Below are 27,240 nucleotides of genomic sequence, written 5' to 3'. Positions count from 1 at the left end.
CACGGGAAGGGCGGGGCGTCCCCCGGCGCTCTTCGCCAATCAGCGGCGGGCTGGCGCGGTGACGTCAGGGGCTCGCGCATATTTACCATGGCCGGGATGGAAGTGGTCCCAAAGTGCGCGAGCAGCGGCGGCGGAAGCGGGGCCGCGGGCAGGGCCGGCTCCGCTCTTTGCTCCTGCTGTGCCTGTTCTCGAGCGTCCTTCAGTTAGAACTTTACAGCTTCTCGTGGAAATAGAAACGCTTTCGAGTTGTGCTGGAATAAAGAACTATCCGTGGTTGCAGGTTGAATACCAGATAATTCCTTTACTGGGTAGCAGAATTTGTCCCTTGGAGTGTATTGCATCTCCAAGAGGACAGTTTGAGTGTGTCAGACATCGCTTTTGGAAGCAGGTCACTTTGTTTCTTGGGGTTGTGTATGTGAGGATGCAAATACTGAAATAAATTCTGGCTTGTGGAGGAACCTGGTGTTGGTCGTTTCCTGTTTACTTGCCAAGGACCAGAATCTTGCTATGGCAACTTGAACATATCAGGTGAGTTCTGCTGTGTGTCTGCCCAGAATGGGCCTGGAATCCTCACTGTGGGGAAGGGGAGGAACCATTCCTAACCTCTGAATATCTCAACACCTTCAGTTTAGGAGGAAGACTTTTTTTCTTTTCTCTGCCTTGTTTTGCAGCTGGTGGGCAATGAGGTCTAGGAGCATCTGGGCCTTTACAAGGGCTGTTGTGAGTGAGCTCCAGCTGGGCTTTGTAGCACTGGCGTGCTGCTGGGCAGGCAAGCAGTCAGGGATGCACAGCTCGGGCATGCGTGACTGTGCTCAGTGAAGCTGGGGCTGTGTGGTGACTGCAGGCTGGAGCTTCCCTCCTTTGCATCTGGAAACTGCTGACATGGCTATGGTTGCTATAGGTGCCTCGTTATTTGGTGACCAAACCTGACTGAAGGGCTATTTGTTGCCCAACAAATTAAAAACTCTCTGGACCACGTGCTGGGTGGTTAATTTCATTCTGTAGTTGATAAGGAAAATTAAATCCTCAAAGCTCTTGATTTAAACTGTCATGTGAGAGGGCTTGTCTCCCTGGAATGAAATGAATTGATGGTATTGGCACTTTCTGTGCCCATGTGCTGTGGCTGCAAGTAAAATTGCTTTGGCTGGATATGTAGAATAAGCCAAGCACTGCCAAACCCTACCAGAAACTATGAGGAGGGTACCGTCAGACTGGCAGCTGGTATGTGGGTACAGTGCCTGAAGGGTTTGAGGTTCTGGTCCTTGGCTGTTGCTCCTCAGCAGGAATTCCAAATATGTTGCAGTAGCATCTAATGGGGGCATTCAGCATCTAGAAGCAATTTAAGAACTTCGTGGTGCTCTTGGACTTGAAACATCAGTCTTATTTAGGTAAGCTTCTGATTCTCACTGAGGTGACTCAGTTTGAGTAGTGCTTGGACCTTCTCTTCTTATAGTTAAGGGTAGCTATTCCCTTGCTGTTTCTTCATTAGAAATGAAAGCAATTTCGGAGTTCCAAGCCGCAGCGTTTGCTTAGGGGTTGTTGTGGATGCACAGACGCGGGGGGAGCTGTGTTAAAGTTGTGTGCTTTTTTTATTCTCGGTCTGCTTAACGCCCCCAGCCCGTGCGGATGTACTGTTCGCTGCGCGCTGCCCCGCGGTTCGGGGCGGTTCGGGGCTGTTCGGGCCTGAGGAGGAAGGCGAGCGGCGCCGTGGGCCCGATCCCGATCGCGTAGAGCGCGGAACGCGGCGGGCCCGGCTCGCGTGCCCCCGAAGCGGGCCCCGCCCCGGCCCTGCCGCGCCACGTGGCAGCGCAGGCGCGGCGGCCGCTTCCTTCGGCGGGGGGAGCGGCAGCGCCGGCCGCCCGAGCCGCCATGAACTTCTTGCGGGGCGTCATGGGCGGCCCCAGCGCCGGCCCGCAGCCCTCGGGAGCCGACACGGTGAGCGGGGGACGCGGCCGGGCTGGGGCAGGGCCGGGCGGCCGCGACAGCCCCGGCCGGGGCCGCCCTGTGGCCGGCGCCTGCGATGCTGCCGCTGACAGGCCCGGGTAGTGCCCGGTGCCGGTCGGGGCCGGAGCCGCTCTGCCGTGCGGCCCGGGCCGCAGGCGGGTGCCGGGGGATTCCCCTGCACCCCCCCGGCTTATCCCGTGTGTGTGTGTTATGCCTATCCTTCCAGATCCAGAAGCTCTGTGACCGAGTCGCTTCGTCCACGTTGCTGGATGACCGGAGGGATGCCGTACGTGCTCTCAAGTCTTTATCCAAGGTACGTGGCCAACTTCCTCAGCAGCAGCGTGAATTTGAAGTAGCTTTGTCAGGTGCTGTTAAAAAGGCTTTGTTCGGTGTTTGGGCTCGACCATTAAGCGTCTGTCTGTTTTCCGAACAGAAATACCGGCTGGAGGTGGGCATCCAGGCTATGGAACACCTGATCCACGTTCTCCAGACAGACCGGTAAGCATCCTGCAGCTGCTCTGCGCTGCTGGCCTGACCCTGCTGTGCTGCTGACGCAGCATATGTACACCTGCTGCCCTGTACTGACAGAGCTGGGAGGGAGGTGGCTTTCTGACAACTCCTCTGCCACCTTGGCTTTTTATGCTGGTCCATGTCCTCAGAGATTGTTTGGAGGTAAAAAGAACAGAATTCCAGGAACCAGGATGAAGGACAGAAAGTGAAGGTGCTACCAAAGTGTGTCTTAATGCTTCTTAGGGCTATGTTTGCACTACTCCAGAGAGGTGAGTCCAAACAGATCCTGTTAACTTAATGCACTGTTTGGAATAACCCAGATCAAGCTGTTGTTGGGCAAAAGGTGAGCTAGATAGAATTAAAAGAAAAATAGTCAAGTCACCAGGGGTGTGGTTTTGCTCATGTGTGTTAAAAAACAAGTTGGGTTCAGGCAAATGGGAGAGCAGGACTCTGAGGCTGGGGCAGATGGCATGAGTCTGAGTGCGATGTGTGGACTGGAATTTAATACTTAGACAACCAGTGCTTGGAATGTCTTTGTCATCCATCCTTGCAATCACTGCTGACAGTGCCCACATGTTGTACTGTGGAACCTGGTTGCAGTCCTTGGATTTAAGCCTCAAATACTGCACATACTTGGTATATAGGTAGGCAGATGTATGGGGATAGTCATTCAGTGTGGATTTGAACATCAGGCTGGTCAGTTTGTATGAGCCAGTTGTGAGCCTGTGAATACCTAGCTGTGCATCCACTGGAAGGAGGAGCATGTCCTTTGATGGCAGTGCTGAGGAGAATTAGGAAAGCTGCAGTTCAGTGTCTGCAAGGCCTCCTGCCCCAGTTATGGATCTAGGATGTGAAACTCTGCTGATGAAGGCCTTTCTTGCCTGGCCAGTTATGCCAGCTAGGAGGAAGGTCTGAGGCTGCTGTCTAGGCAAGTCCCTGTTATTGCTTTTCTGTGGGCTGGCTAGTTAAAATTGAATGTCTGACCTGGTGTAAACAGTGAAAGGGAAGGTTATAGGAGTAGCTGTCATGGATGTGGAGGGAAAGCCCTTAAAAAAACTAGGTTAAGGAGCCTACTTTCATCCACTTATCTGCTCTGAGGGCAGATTTGAACTTTGAGAGGGGAGGTGGGGCTGTACTGATCCTGTTGAGAAGGACAGGAACTTGAGGCTTTTCAGTGCTTTTGGGGCTCCAATTGATAATTTAGAAATTGTGTGCTGGGGTTCTGTGCACATTTTGTGTGACTCAGGCTGCAGTTGAAAGGAAATAACTAAATAGATGGGGTTTTTTTTTGAGTTTTCAGCTGAAGAAATGCTGGCTTTGGGGTATTGCTGGAGTCATTTGCTATTGTGTGTTTGGTGGGGCAGCACAGGAGCTGGGACAGTTTTTGGTTGCTGTGGCTGCTTGGAGACAGAGTTGTAGTCTCTGTGTATGATCAGTGCAGTGTTACTTGTTGGAGTTCCTGGTACTGTTTGCTGTCAGTAATGGTAGAGGTGAGGTTTCCTGGACTCTCTCAATGGCAATCCAGACCAGTTGAACTGATTCAGTGGTTAATAAGTGAGTCACAGGCTCAGCTGTCCCGTAGTGTGGGAGGCTGCTGGTGTGACAGAGGCTGCTGTTTTGGTGTGTACCCATAGGTCTGATCTTTGAACCTTTCCAATGTCCACCTGAAATGCCCTGAAGTTTTCTGCAGAAGGGGAAAATGCTCTTTTCGGCCTGTTGTGTTTTTTGGATTTTGCCCTGCAGCTGCTTAGGAAGAGAGGTGCCTTGTGCTGGAATGTTGCCTTGCACAAAGGCTGCCTCTCATGGATGCCTGGGAAGTCTTGTTTCTTGAATGGTTTTTACTGTACAGTAAGAGCTGGGCAGTTCAGCATTAACAGAATAATCAATGGGATGTGCTGAACAGCAGATGGTGGCAAGGCAGTGAACAGCAGAGGTGGGATGCTGCTGTCCTCATTTTGTGCTGTCTTTCAAGCAGAGAAACAAGGCCTGCTTTTAATCATGTGTATGTTAAATGTGTTTATTCTTTTGGAGCTGCTGTCATTTCCCTATCCAGAGATGTTAACCCACCAAGCTGCAGCCTTGCTTTTCAGCTTTCCAAGGAAGGCTTTCTGTGTGTTTTCAGGTGTGATCTGTTTAATTTCTCTGAAAAGGGAAGTGTAGACTTTGTGGTAGTGTGTTGAAGAACAAAAAGGGCAGTGAAGGGAAAGCATGAGCAGGCTGGAGGTGTGGTCATACCTGCTGGATGAGGCTGCTTCCATGGACTAAGAGGGTAGGTGGTTGTTCAGGCCTCTGCTATAAACCAGCCTAGCAGCCTCATGAAATGCTCATACATCTCTGCTGTGGAGGCCTTACTTGGAATGCCTTGGAGATCAGTGTGAGTAAGTACTTAGAAGCTGGAGTGAGAGACTTTTTTTCAGTCTTCTTTTCAGGTGCTTGATAGAGTCATGAAAATGCTGTGAGGTGTGTCCTTCTGCACTTGGATACACCTTTCTCTGTGGTTTTAGCCTTGATTTTCCCTTTTTTTTAAACCAACTGATTTCATTTTCTTTTGTTTTAAGAGCAAGAAAGCAAGTAGCAGAAATGATGATATAGTTATATTTTGTGCTGTCTTGGTTGTAGCGTAGGGTTTAGAGATGGTTCAGCCTTGGTAATGCAGAAGGAACAGGTATTTCCTGAGAGACATCTGGGTGTGAGCAGGTGAACTAATGCTTTGGGCTTCCCTGCACTCCTGGGCATGCTGGAGCTCAAAACCCTGTAATAATTAGCTTTAGTGGGTTTGGTGACACAGAGGCTGCCTGTTTGTCAGAATTCACAGCTGTATTCCCTGCAGCTCTGAGGTCTGGCTCTGGTTCTGTCTGACAGTGTAGCAGGGAGGGTCCCACCTGGGAAATGCTGAAGCTTGTCTGCATCTTCACTGGGTGTTCTTGTGGCAAGTTTGAAGTATTCCTAGGGGTTTCTGCTGGAACAGGAGCAGGCTGGAGGGAGTGACTTGGAAAATTAAAGATGCAACTACAGTGAAGAGTCCTGTGGTCATCTGGTTTCACCAGACTTCTGAGACTCACCTGAGGGAATGGAACTGGTAAAAGGAGCTTGACCCTGTTCAGGGAGCAGGTAGCTCATGGTTATGTGGTGCTGCAATAAATCTGTGCTGCTTACTTGGCCTAGTGCTGCAAGGGGAACTGCCTGGCAGGAGAGCAATGTTGTAAGAGCAGATGGAAATAAGTCATTAAAGACAAGTGGTTCTTTCATTTGCAGTTCAGATTCTGAAATAATTGGCTATGCTTTGGACACACTCTACAATGTCATATCCAATGACCTAGAAGAGGAGGAGCAAGGTAAGCCCTTGTAGTAATAGTAGTATTTAACTGTGGCTAATAGTAGTATTTAACTGTGGCACTGCTTTCTTTGGTGCTTTGTTCAAGTTATCAGCTGTAAAACTGATTTACTAATGCTCACCTAGACCTGCTCTGTTATTGTATATAGCTCTTAAGTTAACACTAAAGATCTTGTAAGCAGCTTGCACTAAAGTAACAGTGAATCTCTTGCTTATAAATTAAAAAAGACTGTTCTCTGAATAGGAGCCAGGTTGGAGTGGGGTAACTTTTTTTCTAGTTTGTAAATCAAGAATCAAATCCTCTGCTGTTGGGAAAGGACAGTTCTGGGTGTTACTGCCAAATGAGACATTACCATCTCCTGATTTAACAAGGATTTTGAGATGTGAAATCTCAGGTACCTGCAGTAAGGTGCCACATATAAGTGTGAAAACCTTTTTCAACCCTGCTGTGGCAGTGGATAAAAAGACTTAAAAAGATTCTACTTGTCTTTGTACTGCTGGGCTGTGAAAATCCATGCCACTCCTACCTGTTTGATTTTTTTGAAGGCTATTAAACTGGTCTCCAAGGCCAATGAATGTTATTTTAAGCCATGTTTCAAATTGTGCTTGGCTTTCTTTTCCATGTTCCTCCAGTTCCCCATCTTGATTTAAAAGTTTTAGAACAAGATCAGGGTTTCATAGCACTGGTGAATTCATGTTTGTGGTAGAGGCCTTGATCATGGACTGGAGGAAAGTGTTGGCAGGTTTTTCCAAAGAGCTCAAACTTGTCCAGTTGGAGTTGTGTGAGAGATGACCAGGGTTGTGAGGGTTATTGGGGTGCCTCAGTTTGACCCCTTCCCTAAGAACTTCCCACAGGAGTCCAGCTGCTGTAGGAAGCTGGGATGGCTGCTTTGCAAACCTGAGCTTATGCTGTAATTGGTTGTGCTGCGTGGAAAGCTGTTCAACTGGTAAACCTGTCTCTTGTTTCTTTTTATTTTATCTGCACTGCCAGATGACTCTGAAGGTAAAAGAACCTTTACTTGTATAATATGGCACTTAGTTTTAGCCCTAGTCACTGCTCCTGCTGGTAACACTTGCTGCTGTTTAAAAAGGACACTGTAGGAGCTTGCACTGGAGCTCAGGGAAGGAAGGCATTTGCCTTCTGCTCTATCCTTACTCTTTGGAGCTCAAGTGTGTTTCCAATTTGACTTCTCCTGTGGTTTGGCATGTTGAATGCCAGCAGATCCCCAGAGACTGCAGTGACGGTAAATTCCTGGTAAGGATGTGGAACGTGTGCAGCCCCAGACTGGTAGGATTCTAGGAGACCTAAGTTGGTGAAGAGAGTTTGTTTGCCCTGGAGCTGGACACCAGTGCATCAGCTGCATGGGAGCATCCTTCACAGTGTCTCTTTTAAGCAATGCATGTTAAAATATTCACAATATTCACTTCCACCCTAGGTTACCACTAATGCTTTGCATGTTCTCTTTTTGAAACTGATTTTATTTTTTAAACTAAATTCTAGTCTGCTGTGCTGCTTGGTAGTGAATTGATCTGATCTTACTAGATGAAGCTGCTGGCTTCATTGGAGATAGCCCTGGGATTGTATAGATTTAAGGAACTATTAGGGGTAGAAGGCTGGTTGCAAGATCTCTGGTGTAAGTGGAAAATAGTTTGCCTTTGCTGTTTAGTTTTTTATTAAACCTACTAGAAGAAATACTTGAACAGAGGAAATGTGATTTGGCCCTTTCATAGAAGAATCCTGAGCTGGAGTAAGGGAAACCAACTACAGCCTGAGAGAGGCTGTGCAAGTTGTGTGTGCTGCTCAGGGGTTGCCTTAGCACTGGAGCTTGTGCAAGGGCAGCAGCTGGCAGCAAGATTGAAACACTTGCTGTTTGCAGCTGAGGGTGGGACAAGGATGTTCAGCTCATGGAAAAGTCAAAGTCAAGTATTTTGGCTGAATTTTGATGTCAAAATGTTTAGGTTTTCTGGACTCTCCTTGGCCTGCATCCAGCTACAGGATGTGCAATCCTTCTGTGATTCCCGGCTGAGTTATTCTACAGCAGCAAGTACAGGAGCTGAACTTGTGTGGAGTTGTTAACCTTGATTTCTGTAAATGAATGTGTTAGTTCAGGAATGGCCTAGAGTTAAGACCCTCAGCTTCAGGCAGGTCACACTAGGACTTAGGTCCTGTTAGGTGCTGGCAGCCTGGGCTAGAGCTATTCTTGCACATGGTCAATCTTTCCTTTTAACTGTTTTTGTAATATATTGTAATTTCTACAGCCAGAAATTTAAAGCAGAGTGGGTTTTGGAGGAGAAAATCCCAAGTCAGAAATTGAATTGCTTTACTGTTTTTCTGTTTCTTTCTATTAAAACCAACACTTTCCCTTTGAGTTAGAATTGCTCCTGCTCAGTTTTTCAGCTTAATTATGTCAACCAGTAGTACCTACATGCCCCTATTTTGTGGAGCAGTTATGTAAATTGTCACTCAGCCTAGAAAAATAGCAGTGGTACAGAGATGTTGCTTGCATGGGGTTTGTTGATTTTTGTGGATACTTTAGCCTTTGTTTTTTGTTCATGCAAGTGATGCATGAAAGAAATCTGTAAGACAACTCATGTGCTAGCCCAATTCTATGTAACTGGAGGGTGAAGAATGGGATGGCACTCAATTCTGGCACATTCAAAATCAATTCAGATTCCTAGACTGAGAGGCTGTGATGCTTGGGTGACTCTTCTTTTCCCTTCCTGATGTTCAGGTCTTTTTCTATTGCTAAACCCAATAGAGTAAGATGTTTGGGCCAGTTAGCTTTAGATATTTATATTCCTTACCCTTCAAGGCTCTTGGTGTGACATGGACTTTGCTTTTGCCTATCAGTGTAGGTACTCATGAAGGGCTGCTGTCTTGGCTTAGTGGAGCTATATGGGAATGTAACTGCTGAGATTCAAAAGCTACATTTAGAATAATGTAGGGGTTTTGTTTTGTGAAAAGCTTATTTTGGTGTTTGTTTTGAGAATAATTCAATTAACATTTATAACAGTGACTGAAAATTTTCTGGTCAACCATGGCCTTATTTTAGTAAGAATAAAAATCACAGCTGCTGATGTTGTTCTAGTTGTGTTGCAATATGTTGGTTTTTACTGTTACAGAAGAAAACTCAGCAAAACAAGTGGATGATTTGGGAAGTCAGTTCACAGAGATTTTCATTAAACAGCAAGAAAATGTCACTCTGCTGTTGACTCTGGTGGAGGTGAGTAACTGAGTCATGTTGAGGCTGCTAATGTAGAGAGCCATGGTTTTGTCCTGGTGAAGCTGGTGTCAGGGGTGAGGTGTGCCAGCATTCAGTCAAGGTGGGGCTGGAGGTGAGTCAGGAGTGACCCGGATGAACACCACTGGTGCAGCTTTTAAAGCAGGGGGACATGGAGGAGAATCACAGAACCATTTAGGTTGGAAAATACCTCCAGGATCATAGTCTAACTGCTAACCCAGCATCACTATGTTCACTGCTAAGCTGTGTCCCAAAGTGCCACATTCACGATTCCTGAACACTTCCAGGGATGACTCCACTGCTGCTCTGGTCAGTCTTTGGAATGCCCAACCACCTTTTGAAATTTCCTTGAATAGCTAATCTAAACTTGCCCTGGTGCACCTTGTGGCCATGTTCTCTCATACTGTTACTTGAGAAAGGGGTTTAGTTACTTAATTAGAAGGAATAAAAGTTACTGCTCCCCAAACAGCAGTGGTTGTCCCTTGCACAACAACTACTTTTCAGATGATGATTAAAGCATCAGGACACAGTTATGTCTGAGATGCAGTTCAAGTGGAAAGGATAACTGCTTTCCAGCAGCATGATACTTGACTTATTTTCCAGTGGGTTTGTCCTGATGGACTGCTTTTTACTTGGAGCTGTTAAAATTTTTGTTCCCAAACTAAGAACACGATTGTGTTTGAGAGAGAACAATACAATACTCTCTTCTTTTTTTCCCTTTGCTTTGTAGTCCAACTTCAGTAAGAAACATGATATTCTACTTTTCCTGTGTGGAACCCATGTCATGCTTTGAGCAGTATGAAGGAAGTGCCAGTGTATCTGAGTTAAATACTGAGGAGTTGGTTACCTAATGTGCTCCTTCCTATCCTTTCAGGAATTTGATTTCCATGTTCGCTGGCCTGGAGTGAAGCTGCTGACATCTCTGTTAAAGCAGCAGGGGCCTCAAGTGCAGCAGATCATTCTGGTCAGCCCCATGGGTGAGTGCTTGAATCCACTGCTGATTGATTCAGAGCTTGATGCTCAGCAGGCATGGCAGAGGCCTGGAGGGGTCTCAAGCAAGGTGTCCTGAAGACCTCAGCCTGGAAAAGCTGCACCCTTTCCTGTGTATATTTAGAAATGGTTCCTTGCAGGTGTGTCCCGCCTGATGGATTTGCTGGCAGACTCCAGGGAGGTGATCCGCAATGATGTGAGTGCAGGGGCTCTGCAGGGCCCTGGCATCCTCAGTGTCAGTGCCTGAGGAGCTGCTGCCCATGGGGGGTGTGCCTCTGATCCTGGCTGAGGATGATGCTGCTGATTCAGCATCCTCACAGCAGCTGGGACTTGTGAAAAGCAATGGAATTCTATTAAAACCCAGGTTTGATTTCTTTTCTCCTCCACCTGTCAAGGGAGTCCTGTTGTTACAGCAGTTGACCAAAAGCAATGCGGCCATACAAAAGATTGTTGCCTTTGAAAATGCCTTTGAGAGGCTTCTGGATATCATAACAGAGGAAGGAAACAGCGATGGAGGTACAGCAGAATCTAAGACTTAATCTTGTCTTTCTGCAACTGTGAGCTGATGTTGCCAGGCTTACCTTAGGGGTGGTTAAAGCTTGCTCAGTGGGTAAAAGGATCACAACTTGCAGACTGCTTGTAACAAAATAAGCAAGACCAGATTGACCAGGTAGCTGTGTTTCAGTGTCTTTTGAAAAGCTAGTGTACTTGTTTAAAACACCAGGTCACTCCTCTGAGGGTGCAGGAGTTAGTGGCTCTTGCTTGACCTGGGCTTGTGCCTGTATCTGCCTGGAATGGCAGTGTCACGTGTGTGTGCTGCATTTGTCACTTACCCAGTTAAGCATCTGCATTCTTCCCACGAGATCCTTGGATGCTTGGAGTGGCTGGAAGTAACAGCTTGCTCAGTTCCTTCAGCTGCACCAACAACTTCAGTTTTCTGGTCAGCTTTTTGAGGAGTCAGTCACCTGTTGGGAGGAGAAAATAATTTTAAAAAGGAGAAAAAAACATTTCAGCACCTGAGGACTTGGTTTTTTTACTAGCAATATGTGATGCATTTACTACAGTCTATTTCAGTAGCATGACAGGTTGCTGTTCCATGACCTTTCTGTGGGCTGCAGGAGCAGTTACTGCTTCTCTCCCAGCTGTATTATTCTAGGTATGCTGGCATGGGAGTGTTCAGAAAACTTTTGATTTCAAGCTGCTATTTTTAGGCAGGTAATATTTTTAGGAGACTTGTTATGTAAATTCCTGTGTGCTAAGACTTCTCTGCTTTCCCCCTGCCACTTGTGTTCCTCTGATGGGAGGAGCCTTCATATGAGTGTAATTTGAAAACTAAAAAGTAGATTAGAAATAAGTTGAAGATGGTAGCCAGTAATCGTAGAGAATGAATATGTGAGCCTGAAGGAGGTGCTGCCTTGGAATCACAATGGAGTTCAGGACAAACTTTGAGTACATTTCATAGGGGCAGTGTAGTCTGATTCTAGAACAGGTGAACCTGGGCACACATAATGATGGTGAGGTTTTGTTGGCAGTTGTTCCCATTTACCCACTTAACTGATATGAGCTGTACATGCTTTGGGAATTTACTTTGGACTTGGGGAAGAAAAACAGGTATGGGTTCACAAGGTTCATAGTTATTGATCTAAGCCTAATGTGTGTTAAGAGTGAAGAGTTCAGAAATGTGTGCTCTGTTCTGTCTAGAACACCCTCAGCGTATGGACAAACTAATTTGTTTCCATGTGGTGTATTTTGATTCACCATGTGATACTTTGTCTCCTCAGGCATTGTAGTAGAAGACTGTCTCCTCCTGTTGCAAAACTTGTTGAAGAACAATAATTCCAATCAGAATTTCTTCAAGGAAGGTTCCTACATCCAGCGTATGAAGCCTTGGTTTGAGGTTGGAGATGACAACTGTGGGTGGTCTGCACAGAAGGTCACTAATCTTCACCTGATGCTGCAGGTAAGGTGCTGTTACAGCTTCTAATTACCACTGTCAGCTCTTGTGCAGTGCTGTGTCACTGTCACAACTGTGAGATCCAGGTGTTCAGCTCAGAATTAGCTACCAGTGCTCTGGAGCTGTGCTGCTTTCAGCATAAGCCCTGTCACAGGTGAGTGTGTGATGGCTGACATGTCGCATAACTTGATGTCACTTGCAATGTAACAGATTTAAATTAAGAACATAATTAGGGGTGTTCTATGTAAAGAATTCCCTGGTATAAAGCTGAAAGCCAAGCAGCCATAGGTAGCAATAAAATAAGCATTCTGTTCATTGTCTCCAGTGTCCATTTTTAGAAGCAATTCTGTTTGACAGTGAAACCCCAAATAAGTTAGGTTTTGCCTTCAGAAGGTGCCAGGCTCTGTTCACATGGCCCTGACATGTTTCCTTCTCTGCAGCTGGTGCGGGTCCTGGTGTCCCCCACGAACCCTCCTGGTGCCACCAGCAGCTGCCAGAAGGCCATGTTCCACTGTGGGCTCCTGCAGCAGCTCTGCACCATCCTCATGGCCACCGGTGTTCCTGCTGACATCCTCACGGAAGTAAGGGGACTGGAGGGGAGGGAGGGATCAGCAGCTGCTGCAGAGGCTCACTCAGTATTTGCTAAGTACCTCTTTCATATGCCAGAGGTGTCAGCTTCCTTTGTGGGCAGCCTAAATGAAGAGTCATTTACGTTGAATTTCTGGTGTCCTGCAACCAGGAAGGATTTGGGTTTGCCTTTTTTTTTCTTTAGATTTCAGCATTTCCCAGAGCAGCTGAATTGGTGAATGACTTTTCCTGGTTTGGGGGGTGGGTTTATTGCTGTTTTAATTTTTTGGGAGAGTCTACAGATATTCTAATTTGATAGGTTACCAGTAATGAGGGATTTTAGCTTCTAGAAAGCCCTGCTAGCAATGTAGGGTGAGGGATTTTTCCCTTGATAAATCCATGTGCTTCAATTGAGTGTGGAGTGTGGACGCCTCTATTGCAGTTGATAATTTCTTAAAAGGCTTCAGCTTTTCACTTGTTAGAGATGTGCAGTTTAGCTGTTATTTTGCTGTCATAGAAAAACTGATCTGGCATACAAAGTTAAGCTGGAGGTGACTGAGCTTTGTGTCCCTTAAGCTTTGCTCAGCATCTCTTACAGCTATTAAATGCCTTGATTTTGTGCACACTGGTTTTACTTAAGTCTCTGAGCTGAGACTTTGTATGTGCTTTTCAGTACTGAACTGTCAGGGTAAACTGGAGTAGTGTTGAAAGCTCTAGGTAGTAGACCATGGCTCAGATTAAACATGAATTTACCTTTCTTCTCTGCCCTTTCCCCAGACCATTAATACTGTGTCAGAGGTCATCCGAGGATGCCAGACAAATCAAGACTACTTTGCCTCTGTAAATGCACCTTCTAATCCACCAAGGTAGAGGAAGAAAAGTGTTTTAACTTTGTTAGAGGATAAGGTAGTGGTATGGGATTCCAGAAGATTTCTTTAATTCCACACTTGGAATTATGATCTGGAGTAACGGCTTCAGGTTCATATAGGGTGTGTTGGCTACAGCATTAAGGTGTTGGGTGTGTTTGCAGAGAGATGAGGCCTACAACTGATGTTGTGTGGCACCTGAAAAACAAATTAACAATGACCGAAAAATCCTTCATCAGGATGAGCTGCTGTTGCTGTCAGCCAGAGGACAGTCTAAAGAAAGGGAAATGAATAATCAATCTCTTATTTTGTGTATAAATAATTGAAAACATATAACACCTTGGGTTTTAATATCCTTGTTTGAAATAGTAATAGGTGTAGTGGTAGGCCCCAGTAGCTTTCCTTATCCATGAAGTAGATCCGTATTATGTACCTGCAGCTGTTTTCAGTCTCAGTGCAGTTCTCAGCTTTTCCTTGCTGTCCCACAGGCCTGCCATAGTAGTGCTGCTGATGTCCATGGTGAATGAGAGGCAGCCCTTCGTGCTGCGCTGTGCTGTTCTCTACTGCTTCCAGTGCTTTCTGTACAAAAACCAAAAAGGACAAGGAGAAATCGTCTCCACGCTCCTGCCATCCACTATTGACGGTAGGCCAGGGCAGCATCTCTGCACGGGGTTCTGAGCTAGCACCTGTTCATTCACCACCTGGTGTCTCATGAGGGATTATTTATCTGCTGTTCAGTGACTGGTCTGGGCAGGGTGACTTGGCTTAGATTTGTCTAAAATGTCACTAGTTAGGTTTTTCTGTGTTTTAGCTGTATTGTCTGAAATATTTTCTGTGGCTTGTGTTAACCCCCCTTGTTCCTCTTGGCCGTTCTGGTAGCTACAGGTAACTCTGTGTCAGCGGGCCAGCTGCTGTGCGGGGGCCTCTTCTCCACAGACTCGCTGTCCAACTGGTGTGCAGCCGTGGCGCTGGCCCACGCCCTGCAGGAGAACGGCACGCTCAAGGAGCAGCTGCTGCGCGTGCAGCTGGCCACCAGCATCGGCAACCCGCCCGTGTCGCTGCTGCAGCAGTGCACCAACATCCTCTCGCAGGTACTGCACCGCTGCCCACTGCAGCTCCGGGGACAGGCACAGGGGCACTCGTGGGCAGGGCATGGCATGGCAGGCACACAGCTAGCAGCAAATCTTACTTTTCCATCACATTACTCCTTGATGCTGCCTGTTCTTAGGTGGTGCCAAAGCATCCAGGTCTTAGCCTTGTCCTTCAAACCAAGTTTAACTGGCAGAATCCCTACTCATGTTTTTTACTGAAGTAGTGCCTGTTTGGTGTTTACCCTGAACCTGCTAATTGGAAACATCATGAAAAAAACAGGCTGTCATGTATTGATGGTTGGGTTTGCTATGCAAAGATAAAACTTTTCTGAGCTTGTTCAGTATGTTAATACCTGGCTTGGGAAATGTTAAGTGACATAATGGCCCGTGCCTCCTTGTGACATTAACCTGTGTTAGAACCACTCAGGGAGAAAACCAGCTCCCTGCTAGCAGGCTAACTCTGGTGGCAATTAGACTTCTTTGCAGGTGAAAGTAACACTGGAGTTTTGAACTTGATCCTATGACTTTTCTCCTGCTGTAGCTAAAAATAGCCAGTATTCATTTTTATCCTGTTTCTGGAATTTTTGTGTAAGGTAAATTTGAGTCAGTAGAAATGCTTGTGATTCTTCAGCACTACATGACAAAAGGGACTTGGGTATGGGGGGATGTGTCTGAAATGTTGCACTGGAAGGTTCTCAAGTAATCTGTGTGTAACTTGCAGGGTGATAAGATCGACAGACGGGTATGTATTTTTTGGCACAGCTTGTGCGTTTTCCTGCCAAAAGCAGGCCTTTCCCTCTTGTCTGGGGTCTGCTGGGGAGAATTTCTTTAACTGCTTTTTGATGTGTTTCCACTTACAGCTTTGTGTTGCAGTGGTTTGGGTTTTCCCTGGCATAACAAACTCTTGGTGCCTCCAGGGGAATCTCTGGGGGTACTCACAAAACTATGGGATGTGTACCTTGGGCAGCACTGGTGCTTTCTTTCCTGGGGGGTCACACTAATGGACCATCTGCTCACATAATAGGTGGGGTTCCTTCTAAGGAAAACTAAAACTGTTAGAAACAGTGTTTCCTGAAGGGCCTGTAGTAAACAAGGGTACCATCAGAAGTGGGCATATGCTGCTGATGTCCTGATGCTGGAGGAAAAACCATTTAGCCTGCCTAATTGTGAATAGCAGGGATCTCGTTATGAGCACGTGATCCCTGCAGAGCTGTTTGGTTTCCAGGCTGTTTATTAAAACACAGCTGAGTTCGTTATTGGCAGCACAAAAAGCAAGTATTTCTGCTGTGGAAATGTTATTTTACCGTGTTGGTCACAGGTCAGTGTTGTTACTAGCTCTGAACTGTGGAACAGTAACCATGGGGGGCTGTCATCTGTCAGAGTAGGTGTTATTATCATGGTATGTCTAGAACACAGTTGATTTTTTAGAGAGGATGTTTAGGGCTCTGTGAAAATCCTTGGCAGAGCACATCAGTTTGACCTCTGAACAGCAGGCAGGCTGTAGAATAAATGTGGTTTGCAGCTGCTTCCAGCATATGGGTATGCTGAAGTGGTGGGTTGCAGAAACAAAGCTCTGTGTTTCTCAAGAAGGAAGGGCCACAGGTAGCAAGGCTGGAGAAGGTTGAGGTACAGCCATGTGCCATAGGGCCACTGCCAGTTACAGGGGTTATTCCCAGTGTGCATGGGCTGGCAAATCCTGCTGGGACAGCTAGAGCCGGTGTGTGTAAGTGGGGGAGGGAACACTTTCCTTGGTTGCCATCTGAATGTTGACTGTTGGAAGAAATGGGTGCGCTCAGCTGGGCCCAAATACCTGCAGCTGAGACACAATTGGTAACAGCTGATTTAGAGATGAAAACTGATTTTGTCTGTCTAGGATAAATAAAAGGCTGCAGTTAGCGTTTGCTGTGCTGGCTTAATGTACATATAGTCTGAACCAAAGGCCATTACAGGACTATTCTTCTTGTATTCAAAATAATACTAGGAACACCTGGCAGTTTTAAAGTCAGCAGGCTAGGTCTTGATGATGCATCTTCCAGGGAATCCTTGTATGACTAAATGTGCACCTTGTTCCTTCATGTCACCCCTGTATTAAAAATGCAAAACTAACAGGTTATGGTTTTATATTGGTGCTGATTTGCATTGAGTAATATTTCACACCTGTGCGGCTTGCTGGTTTGCTCTGAGAACAGTTCAATGTGACTGGTTTGATCCTTGTTTTATCCAAGCATTAAAGCTGTTCAGTATAACTAACAAACAGGTGTTTAGAAAGACATGACTTGCAGTTTATGGAAAAAATAAGGTGGAAGTAGGTGAGTTCTGATCCAATACAGCTTGGGTTTGTATTTTAGTCCTCTCTGTGGAAAGGTAATGACAGGGGTGTTTATTCTTCACAGGGCAGCAAAGTACAGACCAGAGTTGGACTGCTGATGTTGCTTTGTACGTGGCTGAGCAACTGCTCCATTGCTGTCACCCACTTCCTTCACAACCCAGCCAATGTGCCTTTTGTATCCTTTGGCCTGCTGGCAGAGTGGAACCCTGTGGGATCTCAGCACCTCAGGACTGATGTGCCGAGTCACCAAGACCACCCTTGGGGGGCTTGGAGGTCCTGGAATGTTGCCAGAAGTGTCTGGTGGCTGGACACGCGAGATGACACCTGTATGAGGATGGGAGGATTTCACTGGGATAAATGGTGAAGGGATAAGTTAGAGTGTGAAACACAGGGTTTAAGATTTCTGTACAGGGGGGTCTAGAGAAGTAAGATGGAGGAATTGGGGCGTGTCCTGTCCTTCTTCTTCTTCTTCTTGGCCTCCATCTTCTGTGGTGATGTTGGCACTTTGGGATTGGTTATTACTAAAAGTGCACTGGTCAATAAGGGTAAAAGGTATTGGGGAAAATAGGTAAATATTGTATACGTAGTTTTGAGTATAAAGATAAGTGACCGCCCCGGGGGCTCTCAGTGTGCTCATGGCTGGCTTGCTGTGCAGACCTCTGTCGGGCTGAGAGAAAATCTTTTAGATAAAAAACTAATAAACACTGAAGACCGAGAAAAAACCTGAAGCCTCTTCTCGTCCTTTGGTGCGCGGGCTGCCCAAGGCCATCCCGAGCCTTCCCGGGTCATCAAAACAGCCGAGAAACTGACAGAACCCCTGCTTAGCCAGAGCTGGGTTATTCATGGTCAGCTTAAAGGTTTGTCTAGGTCACTTTGTGGGGGTTCTGCAAAACAGAAAATGCCCTGGGCCAAGAGACCAAATCAGCCTTTAGCTGCCAGTCCTCTGTGTACACTGACTTGTGTGTAAGATGCACATACCAAAGCAGTGTGGAAAACAGTCTCAGTCTGCCAGCTAAATGAGTTCTCAGTGCAACAAGCCTGTTGGTGTTATTAGTGTGAATTAAACTTACACTCAAGAGGCAAGGAGAATGCTTTGTACTTCCGTTAACTTCCCTGCTTACTTTTCAGGGAAAAACTAGTCAAGTGCATGAGCACGTAAGGCTAAACTGCCACCTTTATCTACACTGCAAGTGTGCTCTGGAACAAGTAAATCTCTCAGGCTAAACAGACAGCTACTGAGAAATTTATTGGAAACCACTGATCACCGGAGTCTTTCAAAAGAGGAGTTAACTTTGCAAGGGTTTTGTCAGCTCTTTTGTCTTGCTTCCTAACAAAGCTTGGGTTGGTGTGTAAATAAAAGGGAGTGTGTACAGGGAGAAATGTTACATGTGTTGTGATTATGAACTATCTCCAATATCCTTATCAAGAGTTCCAGCTCACAGGGCAGATAGCTGAAAACCTTGGGGAAGAGGAGCAGCTTGTCCAAGGCCTGTGTGCGCTTTTGCTTGGCATTTCCATCTACTACAATGACAATTCCCTTGAGAATTACAGGAAGTAAGTATGATGGAGAAGTAACAGGACTGCAGGTAAAGGTTCTGTGAAAGGCACATGGTGGTTCAAGAGGCTTTGAAGGGTGACAGCAGGGGGATTAAGACTTGAGACAGATGAGTTCTTTGTAGAACTCACCTTGATACAATGATGGGTTCTCTTCTCTTCTTGTCTTGTTGTTGCACTGGCATTGATTTGTCTGTTCCTTGTAGAGAGAAACTGAAGCAGCTGATTGAGAAGAGGATTGGCAGGGAGAACTTCATTGAGAAGCTTGGCTTCATTAGCAAGCATGAACTTTATTCCAGAGCTGCTCAGAAACCACAGCCTAGTTTCTCTAGTCCAGACCACATGATGTTTGACCATGAATTTACAAAGCTGGTGAAGGAATTGGAAGGTGAGATGTTATCCTCATTTCTCTAGGTTTTATCATGTACTGATGGATGAGCTACCCACCATGTTGTGTTACTCCTGAAAGTAGTGTGATAACACCAGAGGTTGTGGTAATAGCTGTAAGTAATCATATAACCAAGTTGCAGTTAAAGTGTTAAGTGAAAATACTCTAACTGGATTACCTGGTATTCTTCAGTGAAATGATGATCAATAGATTTTGTGAGTTAGCACACTGGCCTAGAGGTGTTGACCTGTGCTCACACAGAAACTAAAGTACTGAGCACATTCCATGGTCATAGGAACTTCATTTGTTGAAGTACATAATCCAAACAGTTGCTGTTTCTAATTGATAAATCAATGCTGAAATTCTTGGCTTGTTAGGAAATGGACACTTGCTTTAGTGTGTGCTTCACGATTGTCATCAATCTAACATCTCACTTGTGTCCTGTTTATTAATATTCATCTCAACTTAAATCAGTCTAGAGAAAGAAAAATCCTTAAAGCAGCAGTGGTCAAGATGGATTTGCCCAAGCAATTTCATCTGCATGTTGCTCTTGCAGACTAAGTCTTTAACTTACTTGCAGAATGATTTGGGCTGCAGCTGTAGTGGAGCCATAGTGCAAGTAGAGCACAGCTGTTTTTCTTAGGAATTACTCAAAACACCCATTTACTTATATGGGACAGAGAAAAGCAGTAAATGTGCACACTGCAATAAAGTCACCATTTCTGTTAAGCCTTTGTGACAATCCCTGTTTCAATGTGCAGGCTGAGTTTGTAATGCAGTGACCTCACACTGTGAGACTGGTTTGAGGACAAAGATGTGAACTGAGCTCTAGCTGAAAGAAACTGTTTTTGACAGGTGTCATAAGTAAAGCAATTTACAAGTCCAGTGAGGAAGATAAAAAGGAAGAGGAGGTCAAGAAGACATTGGAACAGCATGACAACATTGTGACTCACTACAAAAAAGTCATTAGAGAACAGGTAAGAGGGAGCACAGACATGTGCCTCAAGTTTGGCTATACCTGCTGGGATTGGACTCTCAAAACCTTTTTCCAGGGGTAGTTAACTTGTGTGGTTTCTGCAGCTTAGATGAAGAAGTAGAGGAACAAAGCTAATGAATTTAAACTGCAAATGGGAAACTGAGGCAGGTGCTCTGTGTTCAGAGATCAGAGCATGGGGTACATGAGGCATTAAGGATGCTTTGGAACTACCAAAGGCTTTACTGAACATGTCACGTGTAGTTACCATGATTTCTTTCAAGACTCCTGAAGTAGTAGACAAAACAAATGCAGGCTTTGGTATGCTAGATAAAAATTACAATCAGCCACCTTCCCACCTCTCCATTTTTCCTCCTGTTATTGGTGTGATAGGCTGCTGCTGTCTTTGCCAGGTGTTTTTTCTGGCATAGTTTGCTAGGTTTGCAGGGGGCTTTGCTGGGCAGTACTGAGTGGTGGAACTCAGGTTTTGGTGCTTTCCTTCACCTTCCTGACAGAATTGTATTCAAGAGTTACTAGTATAACTATATATATGATTACTGTATGTATCTAGTATGGTGCCTCTTTTCTTTCACAGGACCAGGAGCTTGAAGAACTAAAGCAGCGAATCAGCACATTAACATCTCAGAATGAACAGCTCCAGGCTACAGTCACACAGCAAGTGTCCCAGATCCAACAGCATAAGGACCAGTACAATCTCCTCAAAGTACAGCTAGGTGGGCTGCATGAGTGACAATATAAAATCATGCTTGTGCAGAGATGTGGCTTCTGGCAAACTGCAGCAGAGCTCCAGCAGAGACAGCCTTGCAGGTGTATGAGCTGACCCTTGCTGTGAGAACTGCTGGCTGCCAGGGAGCTGCTGGCAGAGGCTGCCTCTGCCTCGGGGCAAGTCAATCCAAAGCAGTTACTGCCTGTCCAGGTTCAGAACATGACCAGATGGGCCCTGGAGTAGGCTGAAGTTTGGGTCTGGAATGCAAGCATGAGCTGGGGAAGATGGTCTGGCTGATGTGTGCATCTGTGCAAGATGAAGCCTGTTACTGTCACTAGAGAAATTGCTAATTTAGTGTGTAAATCAGGGCAGTATGTTCTCCTTATCCCAGGGTCAAAATGCCTGATAAGGTATACATGACATGATTAAAAATACCCAAATGGCCTTCATCATTACTTATGATTAAAAACATGAATCAGTCACCTTCAGAGTTTGTCCATGCCATTATTTTTGATGAAAAGAATGGCTGAAGCAGCAAGGTGACACACATAGCTGAAGGAATGGCAAGAAGGGCTTGTGGGGCAGGAGCAGGATGGCTAACAACTACTTTGATTGGTCTCCTGGAAACCAAGTTATGGAACTGCTTGTCTGACTTTGGTTGTAACCTCTTGCTGTTTAGGAAAGGACACCCAGCATCATAATTCCCATGGTGACACATTGCAAATGAATGGCATTCAGACAGAAGAAGTGAGCAAGTTGAAAGAGGAACTGGAAGAGTGGAAAAACAAGCATGAGCTGCTGCAAGGGCAGTTAAAGGAAAAGGATTCAGTGATAGAAAAATTGGTAAGTGCTGCATTTGCACTGGTGAGAGCTGCTTCTGCACTCACCTCAGAGGACACAACCAGCTGCTCTCAGTAGAGAGCTTTGATGTGCATTGCTCAGCCTGCTTGTAGCTCCTCTGCTGGGAGTTTGGTAATACAAGAACAGCTATGACTTTTTTGCCAACATGACTACATTTAGAATTCTAGTACTAAAGCTGATTTTTCCCCATTTTTCTTTCAGAATTCTTCCCAGTTAGAGATGGGAGCTACAGAGCAGTCTTTACAGACCAGCAGATTTGGTGGCTTGGAGCACAGTAATGAGCTACAGAAGGTGAACCTGTGGTATTTCAGTGCAGCTGAACAGGGGTGGTGGCTTGGGTTGGGAAGAGACCTCTAGTGTTCAGGGAAGAACATTGATTCCTGAATGTGTTCCTGTTTTTCATCAGACATCTTTGTGATGATCCTAATCTTGAAGCATCAAGTTTATGCATCTAAAAATTAATTGGTTGTTTTCACTAAGCAGGTTTGAGCCAGCAGAAGATACTTGCACTGACTTGCAAAATGGTTTTAACCAGTACAGAATGTATGTTTTAATGTTGATATGAGGTTAGATGTATTAGATGTACAGCACAGAATAAAGAACTGGACCTTCAGTTCTTTAAGGTAGCTGTTGCTCAAGAAATACCTGTTGGAGTTCCTCTGTTTGGAGAACTAATGGTGCCTGGATTACCCAGGCACCATGGGTTTGTGCACTGAGAGGGGCAGTGCAGAGGACACCAATGGCAGTGCAAGTGGTGTGAAACACCTTTACAGAAGTGACTGAGGCTCAGACAGTGCCTTGCTGGCCATTCCACAGAAGAGGGGCTGGAAAAGCAGAGTGGACAGTTGCGGTCGAGCCTTGTCAATTAAGGGAAAAGCTGTTGTGGTCTCACTGAGGCACCTTTCCTGTTACATTTCCTCGTGTGAAGCAGTTAGTCTGGGAGCATTTCACCTTAGGAAAATTTCATGTGAATATGTTGTTTTATCAAATTAAGTGAGAAGTTTTGTCTCTGTTTCCCAAAGGAGTTAGAAATGCTCAGGAGTCAGTTACAGCTACAGGCTGCGGAAATATCCAAGCTTCAGATGGAGAATCAAAAGCTGCAAGTGATGGTACTGGTGAATTAGTTCTTTCTTCTGTCTATGGGACCTAAATCTTCAAGACCTGCCTTCCTGCTACTGTCTGTAGCTACTTTCCTAAACAAAGCTCCTTTTAAGTGCACACATCAGCAAATGATTCCAACAGTGTTTCAAATTAATTTATGAGTTACCCAGACAAATCCTTCATGAGCATAGAGAGAACTTTTAGTTAAGTTAGTTCTCTCTGATGGCACTAGTTTAAACAATTATAAACTACTGGCTGTTCCAAGCTTAAGCTCTAATTAAAGTAATAGCCTTTGTGAGACACGACTGTGATACCATACACATGAGAGAGATCATTATTCTTACAAGCAGTTGAGGATAGTAATATGAAGGTTGATGTCTAGTTGAAGGGCAGATGATAGGGACATCTGTCTGTGCAGGCCTCCAAATGCTGCAGAGGTTTTTTGGCTGTGAACTGAACTGATGAGGCAGTAAAGCCTTGTGATGTAAATCTGTCTGTCTTCAAAACTGATAAACTGCTTTAGAAAGGGAATGTTGGGCTGCAGAGCCTGAACAAGTTGTCTGAAGGTGTTCCCCAGACAGTTCCATGGCAGAGCTAACAGCTAAATCCTGCTGCAGGAAGAGGGGCCTAGAAGCAGCTGACAAACAAGTGTTCAATGTACACAGGGTCTGGGAGAGGCAGACTCAGCTGCTGGGAGGGAAGATGCCATTGCTCATGTGCTGCCCATGTGTGCTTGTGACAGTGCCTTTGGAGGCAGAGGTGTGTCCTGGTGTCCCTCCAGCTGTCAGGCCACCTCATGGCCATCCTACATCCTACTGCTGCCTTCCTTAGAGGACTGGCTTAAGTGTGCTCCAACTGGGAGGCATTGGTCTCAAATTTGTGCCATGTGGCAGTTGTAGCTGACAGGCAGCTGCTGCATTTTGTAAATGACTTTGTGTAGGGCTGGCTGAGATGAAACTTGATATTTTTAGTAGCCTTATACAAAGAACTGCAACTTCAGCCTAATAAATTGGATGTTTAGCCTAATAAAAAGACTTCTGTGGCACTTGAATACTATCAAAGGTGGATTGCCTGTAATAGGATCTGCCTAGGAAAAAAAACTCCAAGTCTTTCAAGTGCAGCTACTAGGAAATAAAGGTTTTGCTTTGTCTTCTTGTTGGGGTGTACATGTGTGTATGGGTCTGAGACCCGAGGAAGCACAGATCTGTTTGCTGATGCCTTGCAGCATGGGGTGTATGTCATCACCATACCTTGGCTATGCTGTAAAAAGAGAATATGCTTCTAAGAAACTGACTCTGTGATGTCCCAGCTTGCTTTCTTAATATGTGCAACACTGAGAGAGAATTCCTTGTCCACAGAACACAGCTGCAGATCCCATGTTAGGAGACAGTGGTGCACCAGCAGCTATGAGCTCAGAATTGGAGGCACGACTAGAGCAAGAAATCAAAGAGCTGAAGGTGGGTAATGGGTGAGCACCAAACCCGGCCATTGGATACTCAGCCTTGCATTAGGAGGCCTCTGCAGTAGCCAGGGCTGGGGCAAGTGGTTTGTTTCATCAGCATCCTCAGGCTCTGGTAGGGAAGCTGGATGTCTCCTTCATTTTTCACATGGGAAATCAAAATTTGTCTGTCTTTAAGGCCTTGATAAGGACAGTGTAGGGTGTAGCTTTACTGTGACAGAGACAGTTCAGTAACCACTGTTAATATTTGTTCCTGCTTTATCCAAGCTATAGTAGCTTGTGTAAGGATGTGTGTGTATGGGAACAAGGCCACAGGAACCAATGGTCAGCTGGAGCTGCTGAAGGTTGTGTACAGGATGTGTTTGAAGGATACAGGGCTTCAGCTTTTACCTGTGCTTGTATTGTGATGTGGGATTTCCCCTGTTGCCAGAGTCAAGTCAAGGCCCTTTCTGAGGAGAACGAATCACTGAAGCAGCAGCTGGACTCATCCACTAGCACAGTTGCTATATTGCAAGACAAGAACAGTAGGCTGGAGCGAGAAGTTGCAGAATCCAAAAAAGAACAGGATGATCTCCTAGTGCTGTTGGCTGACCAGGATCAGAAAATATCTGCACAGAAGATGAAACTGAAGGACTTTGGTGTAGCGGTAAGCCAAGGAATGGACCTGGGAAGTTCTTGGGTCTGAGACAGGCCTGGGCATGGTAATCCTCAATCCACAAAGTCTGGGGATGCCCCTTTCTATAGAGGCAAGTTAAATCCATCAGTTACTTTATCAACTACTACTGGCAGCCATCAGAGAAAGCTGACCACTGCCTGTTGTTCCCAGTGGTCAGCCACTTCTCTCTTCAGCAGAGAAGTAAAGAACTATGGACATGGTAAGACGACAGTCGCATTTAATAAGCATTAATTGATGTGGCATTGTTGGTTTAGGTTATCTTTAAGCTTATTTGCACTCAGCATGTGTCTTGCCTTCAATAGGTTGGATCAGAATAAGGGGTATTACTGCTCACAATAGATCTTGTATTTCAGGTTGAAGATGAAGATGATACTGAATCTGGAGATCAGGGGGATGAAGATGAGGATGGAGATGAAGAGGAACAAGATGAGAATGCTGCGGTGTGTTACCAAGAAAACTAGATTGCATTGTTTTTGGGGAGAAGTCTATTACTGGTGTACAAAGGAAAACATCTGCTTATGGGAAGCAGATGGGGAAATGACAACCATGGGCCTAGTTCTAAGTTACTCAAGTGTTGGAAAATCCTTTGTACTAGGTAAAGCAAACAGAAATCACAGTTTCAGTTCTACATGAATACCCCAGGTTGTACTTGTTTAGAAGTTGCTTCACACACTGTTTCAAGCAGGGAATGACAATGTTACTGCCTTGGTTCATTGTCATTGACGGTTCTGTGCATTTGTCTATGGTTTTAACTTCCTTGAGCTCTTAACATAATTAAATACAGAAGTATTTGGTTTAACATCTCTCACATGGAGTCATTCCTCCTGCCTTCTGCATGGAGCTTCAGTGTGGTTTGTGGCCTCCTCTCAAGAGCAGTGGGAGGCACAAGGGTTGGTGTGGCCTGTGCCAGCCCAGGGTCTGGCTCTGGGGGTCCAGGGGCCCTGCACACAGGTGTGTGCCTGGACACTGCCCTGGCTGCACTTGGCTCCTCCTGGGGAGCCACCAGAGCTCTGCTAGCACCGTGGCAGAGGTTTCATTGGAAGCTGTGCAGGAGATACAGCCTTGGGGTGAACAATTGCTGTGGAAAACCAAGACTAGTACACTTGAGCTAGTGCTACTGAGTCAGTATAAATCCAAGTTAAAATCTTATTGACTACTTCAGTAAGGAAATGAAAACTATGATTTATATAACTTATTGGCTCTTTATGAGTAAATAAAAGATGAAATTTTAAAAGAAAACACAATGGTAAATGCATCAAATTCTTTTTTTTTTTCTTTTTGGTAATAAAGAGAATGTCTACTTTGTCCTTATTTAATTCTCTTATCCTAACTTAACTGCATACATTTTAATATGTGTAAGAGCATCTACAATCAGTCTACGCTGATAGATGAAGGCAATGACAATCCACCACGTACTGTTTACAAAGCAAAAGGCATGTGAGTGCTGCTTTGGCCTTACCTCTAGGGCACTGGCTTATCTGGCAGCCAGACCTGGACTCTGGTCCAGATGGCACTCTGCAATGAAGTTTTTGTTGCCGTCCTCTGCGGTGTTATGCTTAGGAAGTTCTTCCTTTTGGATGCAACTTCAAAATGTTTAAAATCATAAGGAAGGAAGAGATAATGAGGTGGGGGGTAGGGAGTGCAGGAGACAGACTAACTGGTTTGAAACCGGTTGTAAAAAAGCCTGTTCTAAATGCCTTTCCCAATTAGAAAACCTGTTCTGTGCATTATTTTATTGCACCATCCTAGTGGTCTGTCTTCCTGCTCATAGGAGACATGTCTGGTCATAACTGTATTACTGTCAAAGGGAGGTATTCACTTGTCTGCATTCTTGGCTGTGTCATGCAAAGCAGATTTATTCTTAGTTCTTTGGAGTCTTTTCTTGTCCTTTTGTGACTGGGCTATCATGAACACAGGGGCCTTTTTCACACTCTGTACAGTGTTCAGATCCCTTGCACAGGGTCTCTGTCAAAGCAAGCAGCTGCTGTCAGCAGGAAGGGAAATCCATCACAGATTTCTCCTTTGCTTGGTGTGTGTGCTCACATACAGAGAAACAGTAGGAGGTGCTGAGCTGCAGAGAGCACCAGGAGAGAAGAGCAGGAGCAAGTAAGTGATGTGGGTGTGCCCAACAGCACAGCTGGGGCCTAAGCAGCATCTCCAGACCAGGCAGTGCAGTCCCTTCACATCCACCCTTTCCATGATGGGTTTCCAGGAGCAGTCCTGTGCTGCTCAGTCTGAACATGGGAGGGCTTTCTCATTTCTTTAAGACAGATGCTACACAGTTTTCTGGACCAGTTGTTTGCAAAAAAGGGATTTCAGGAAAGCAAAAGCAGCCTGACCCGTGTTACCTGACCTGTGTTACTGGCTTCTGCCAGCTGCTGGTCTCCTGCAAGCTCATAAACTTCCAAACCCTCTTTATTTGTGTGAAGTTTTTCCTAGAATTTATTTTTGACAAAGGGCTCAGCAGTGCATACAAGCCTAAGAGATAGTTCTTTTTGTGAATACTTTACTAGAAAGATTGTCTCCCCTTCTTTAAACCATAGGAATGAGAAGAAGGTTGAATGGGGAGAGACTGGAGACTAATTGAGGGGGAAACTGGTTGCCAGCCAATCAGCCCTGGCCTGTGTGGCACTGGGTGAGGCAGGTGTGGGGGTCTGTAGAACACAGCTATCCA

The 27,240-nt window shown here is 45.6% G+C and overlaps 1 protein-coding gene across 5 annotated transcripts; it reads left to right on the top strand.

Moving 5' to 3' along the window:
• The first annotated feature begins 108 nt into the window (after positions 1-108).
• USO1 (USO1 vesicle transport factor) lies at positions 109-25,365 on the top strand. 5 transcript variants are annotated; one of them, XM_058803524.1, is made up of 25 exons: positions 109-528; positions 2,171-2,257; positions 2,378-2,442; positions 5,710-5,789; positions 8,912-9,012; positions 9,905-10,007; positions 10,161-10,216; positions 10,416-10,536; positions 11,802-11,980; positions 12,415-12,555; positions 13,319-13,407; positions 13,896-14,050; positions 14,287-14,498; positions 15,220-15,240; positions 16,892-17,002; positions 18,263-18,381; positions 18,588-18,769; positions 19,625-19,746; positions 20,338-20,476; positions 21,149-21,312; positions 21,532-21,621; positions 22,353-22,439; positions 23,790-23,888; positions 24,321-24,536; positions 24,920-25,365. In XM_058803524.1, exons 3-25 carry the CDS (start codon positions 2,408-2,410, stop codon positions 25,025-25,027), a joined length of 2,730 nt encoding a protein of 909 aa, XP_058659507.1. In that variant the 5' UTR covers positions 109-528; positions 2,171-2,257; positions 2,378-2,407; the 3' UTR covers positions 25,028-25,365. The 5 variants fall into 5 exon arrangements, with proteins under 5 accessions (XP_058659507.1, XP_058659504.1, XP_058659503.1 ...); XM_058803521.1 differs by lacking the exon at positions 109-528 and adding an exon at positions 1,731-1,935 and having other exon boundaries at positions 14,293-14,498; XM_058803520.1 differs by lacking the exon at positions 109-528 and adding an exon at positions 1,732-1,935.
• The last annotated feature ends 1,875 nt before the right edge of the window (positions 25,366-27,240 follow it).

The sequence above is a fragment of the Ammospiza caudacuta genome, chromosome 4 (genome assembly GCF_027887145.1).
Source record: "Ammospiza caudacuta isolate bAmmCau1 chromosome 4, bAmmCau1.pri, whole genome shotgun sequence".
Classification (NCBI taxonomy): domain Eukaryota; kingdom Metazoa; phylum Chordata; class Aves; order Passeriformes; family Passerellidae; genus Ammospiza; species Ammospiza caudacuta.
Note: the sequence above shows the minus strand (reverse complement) of the source record. Positions and strands in the feature narration are given on the sequence as shown.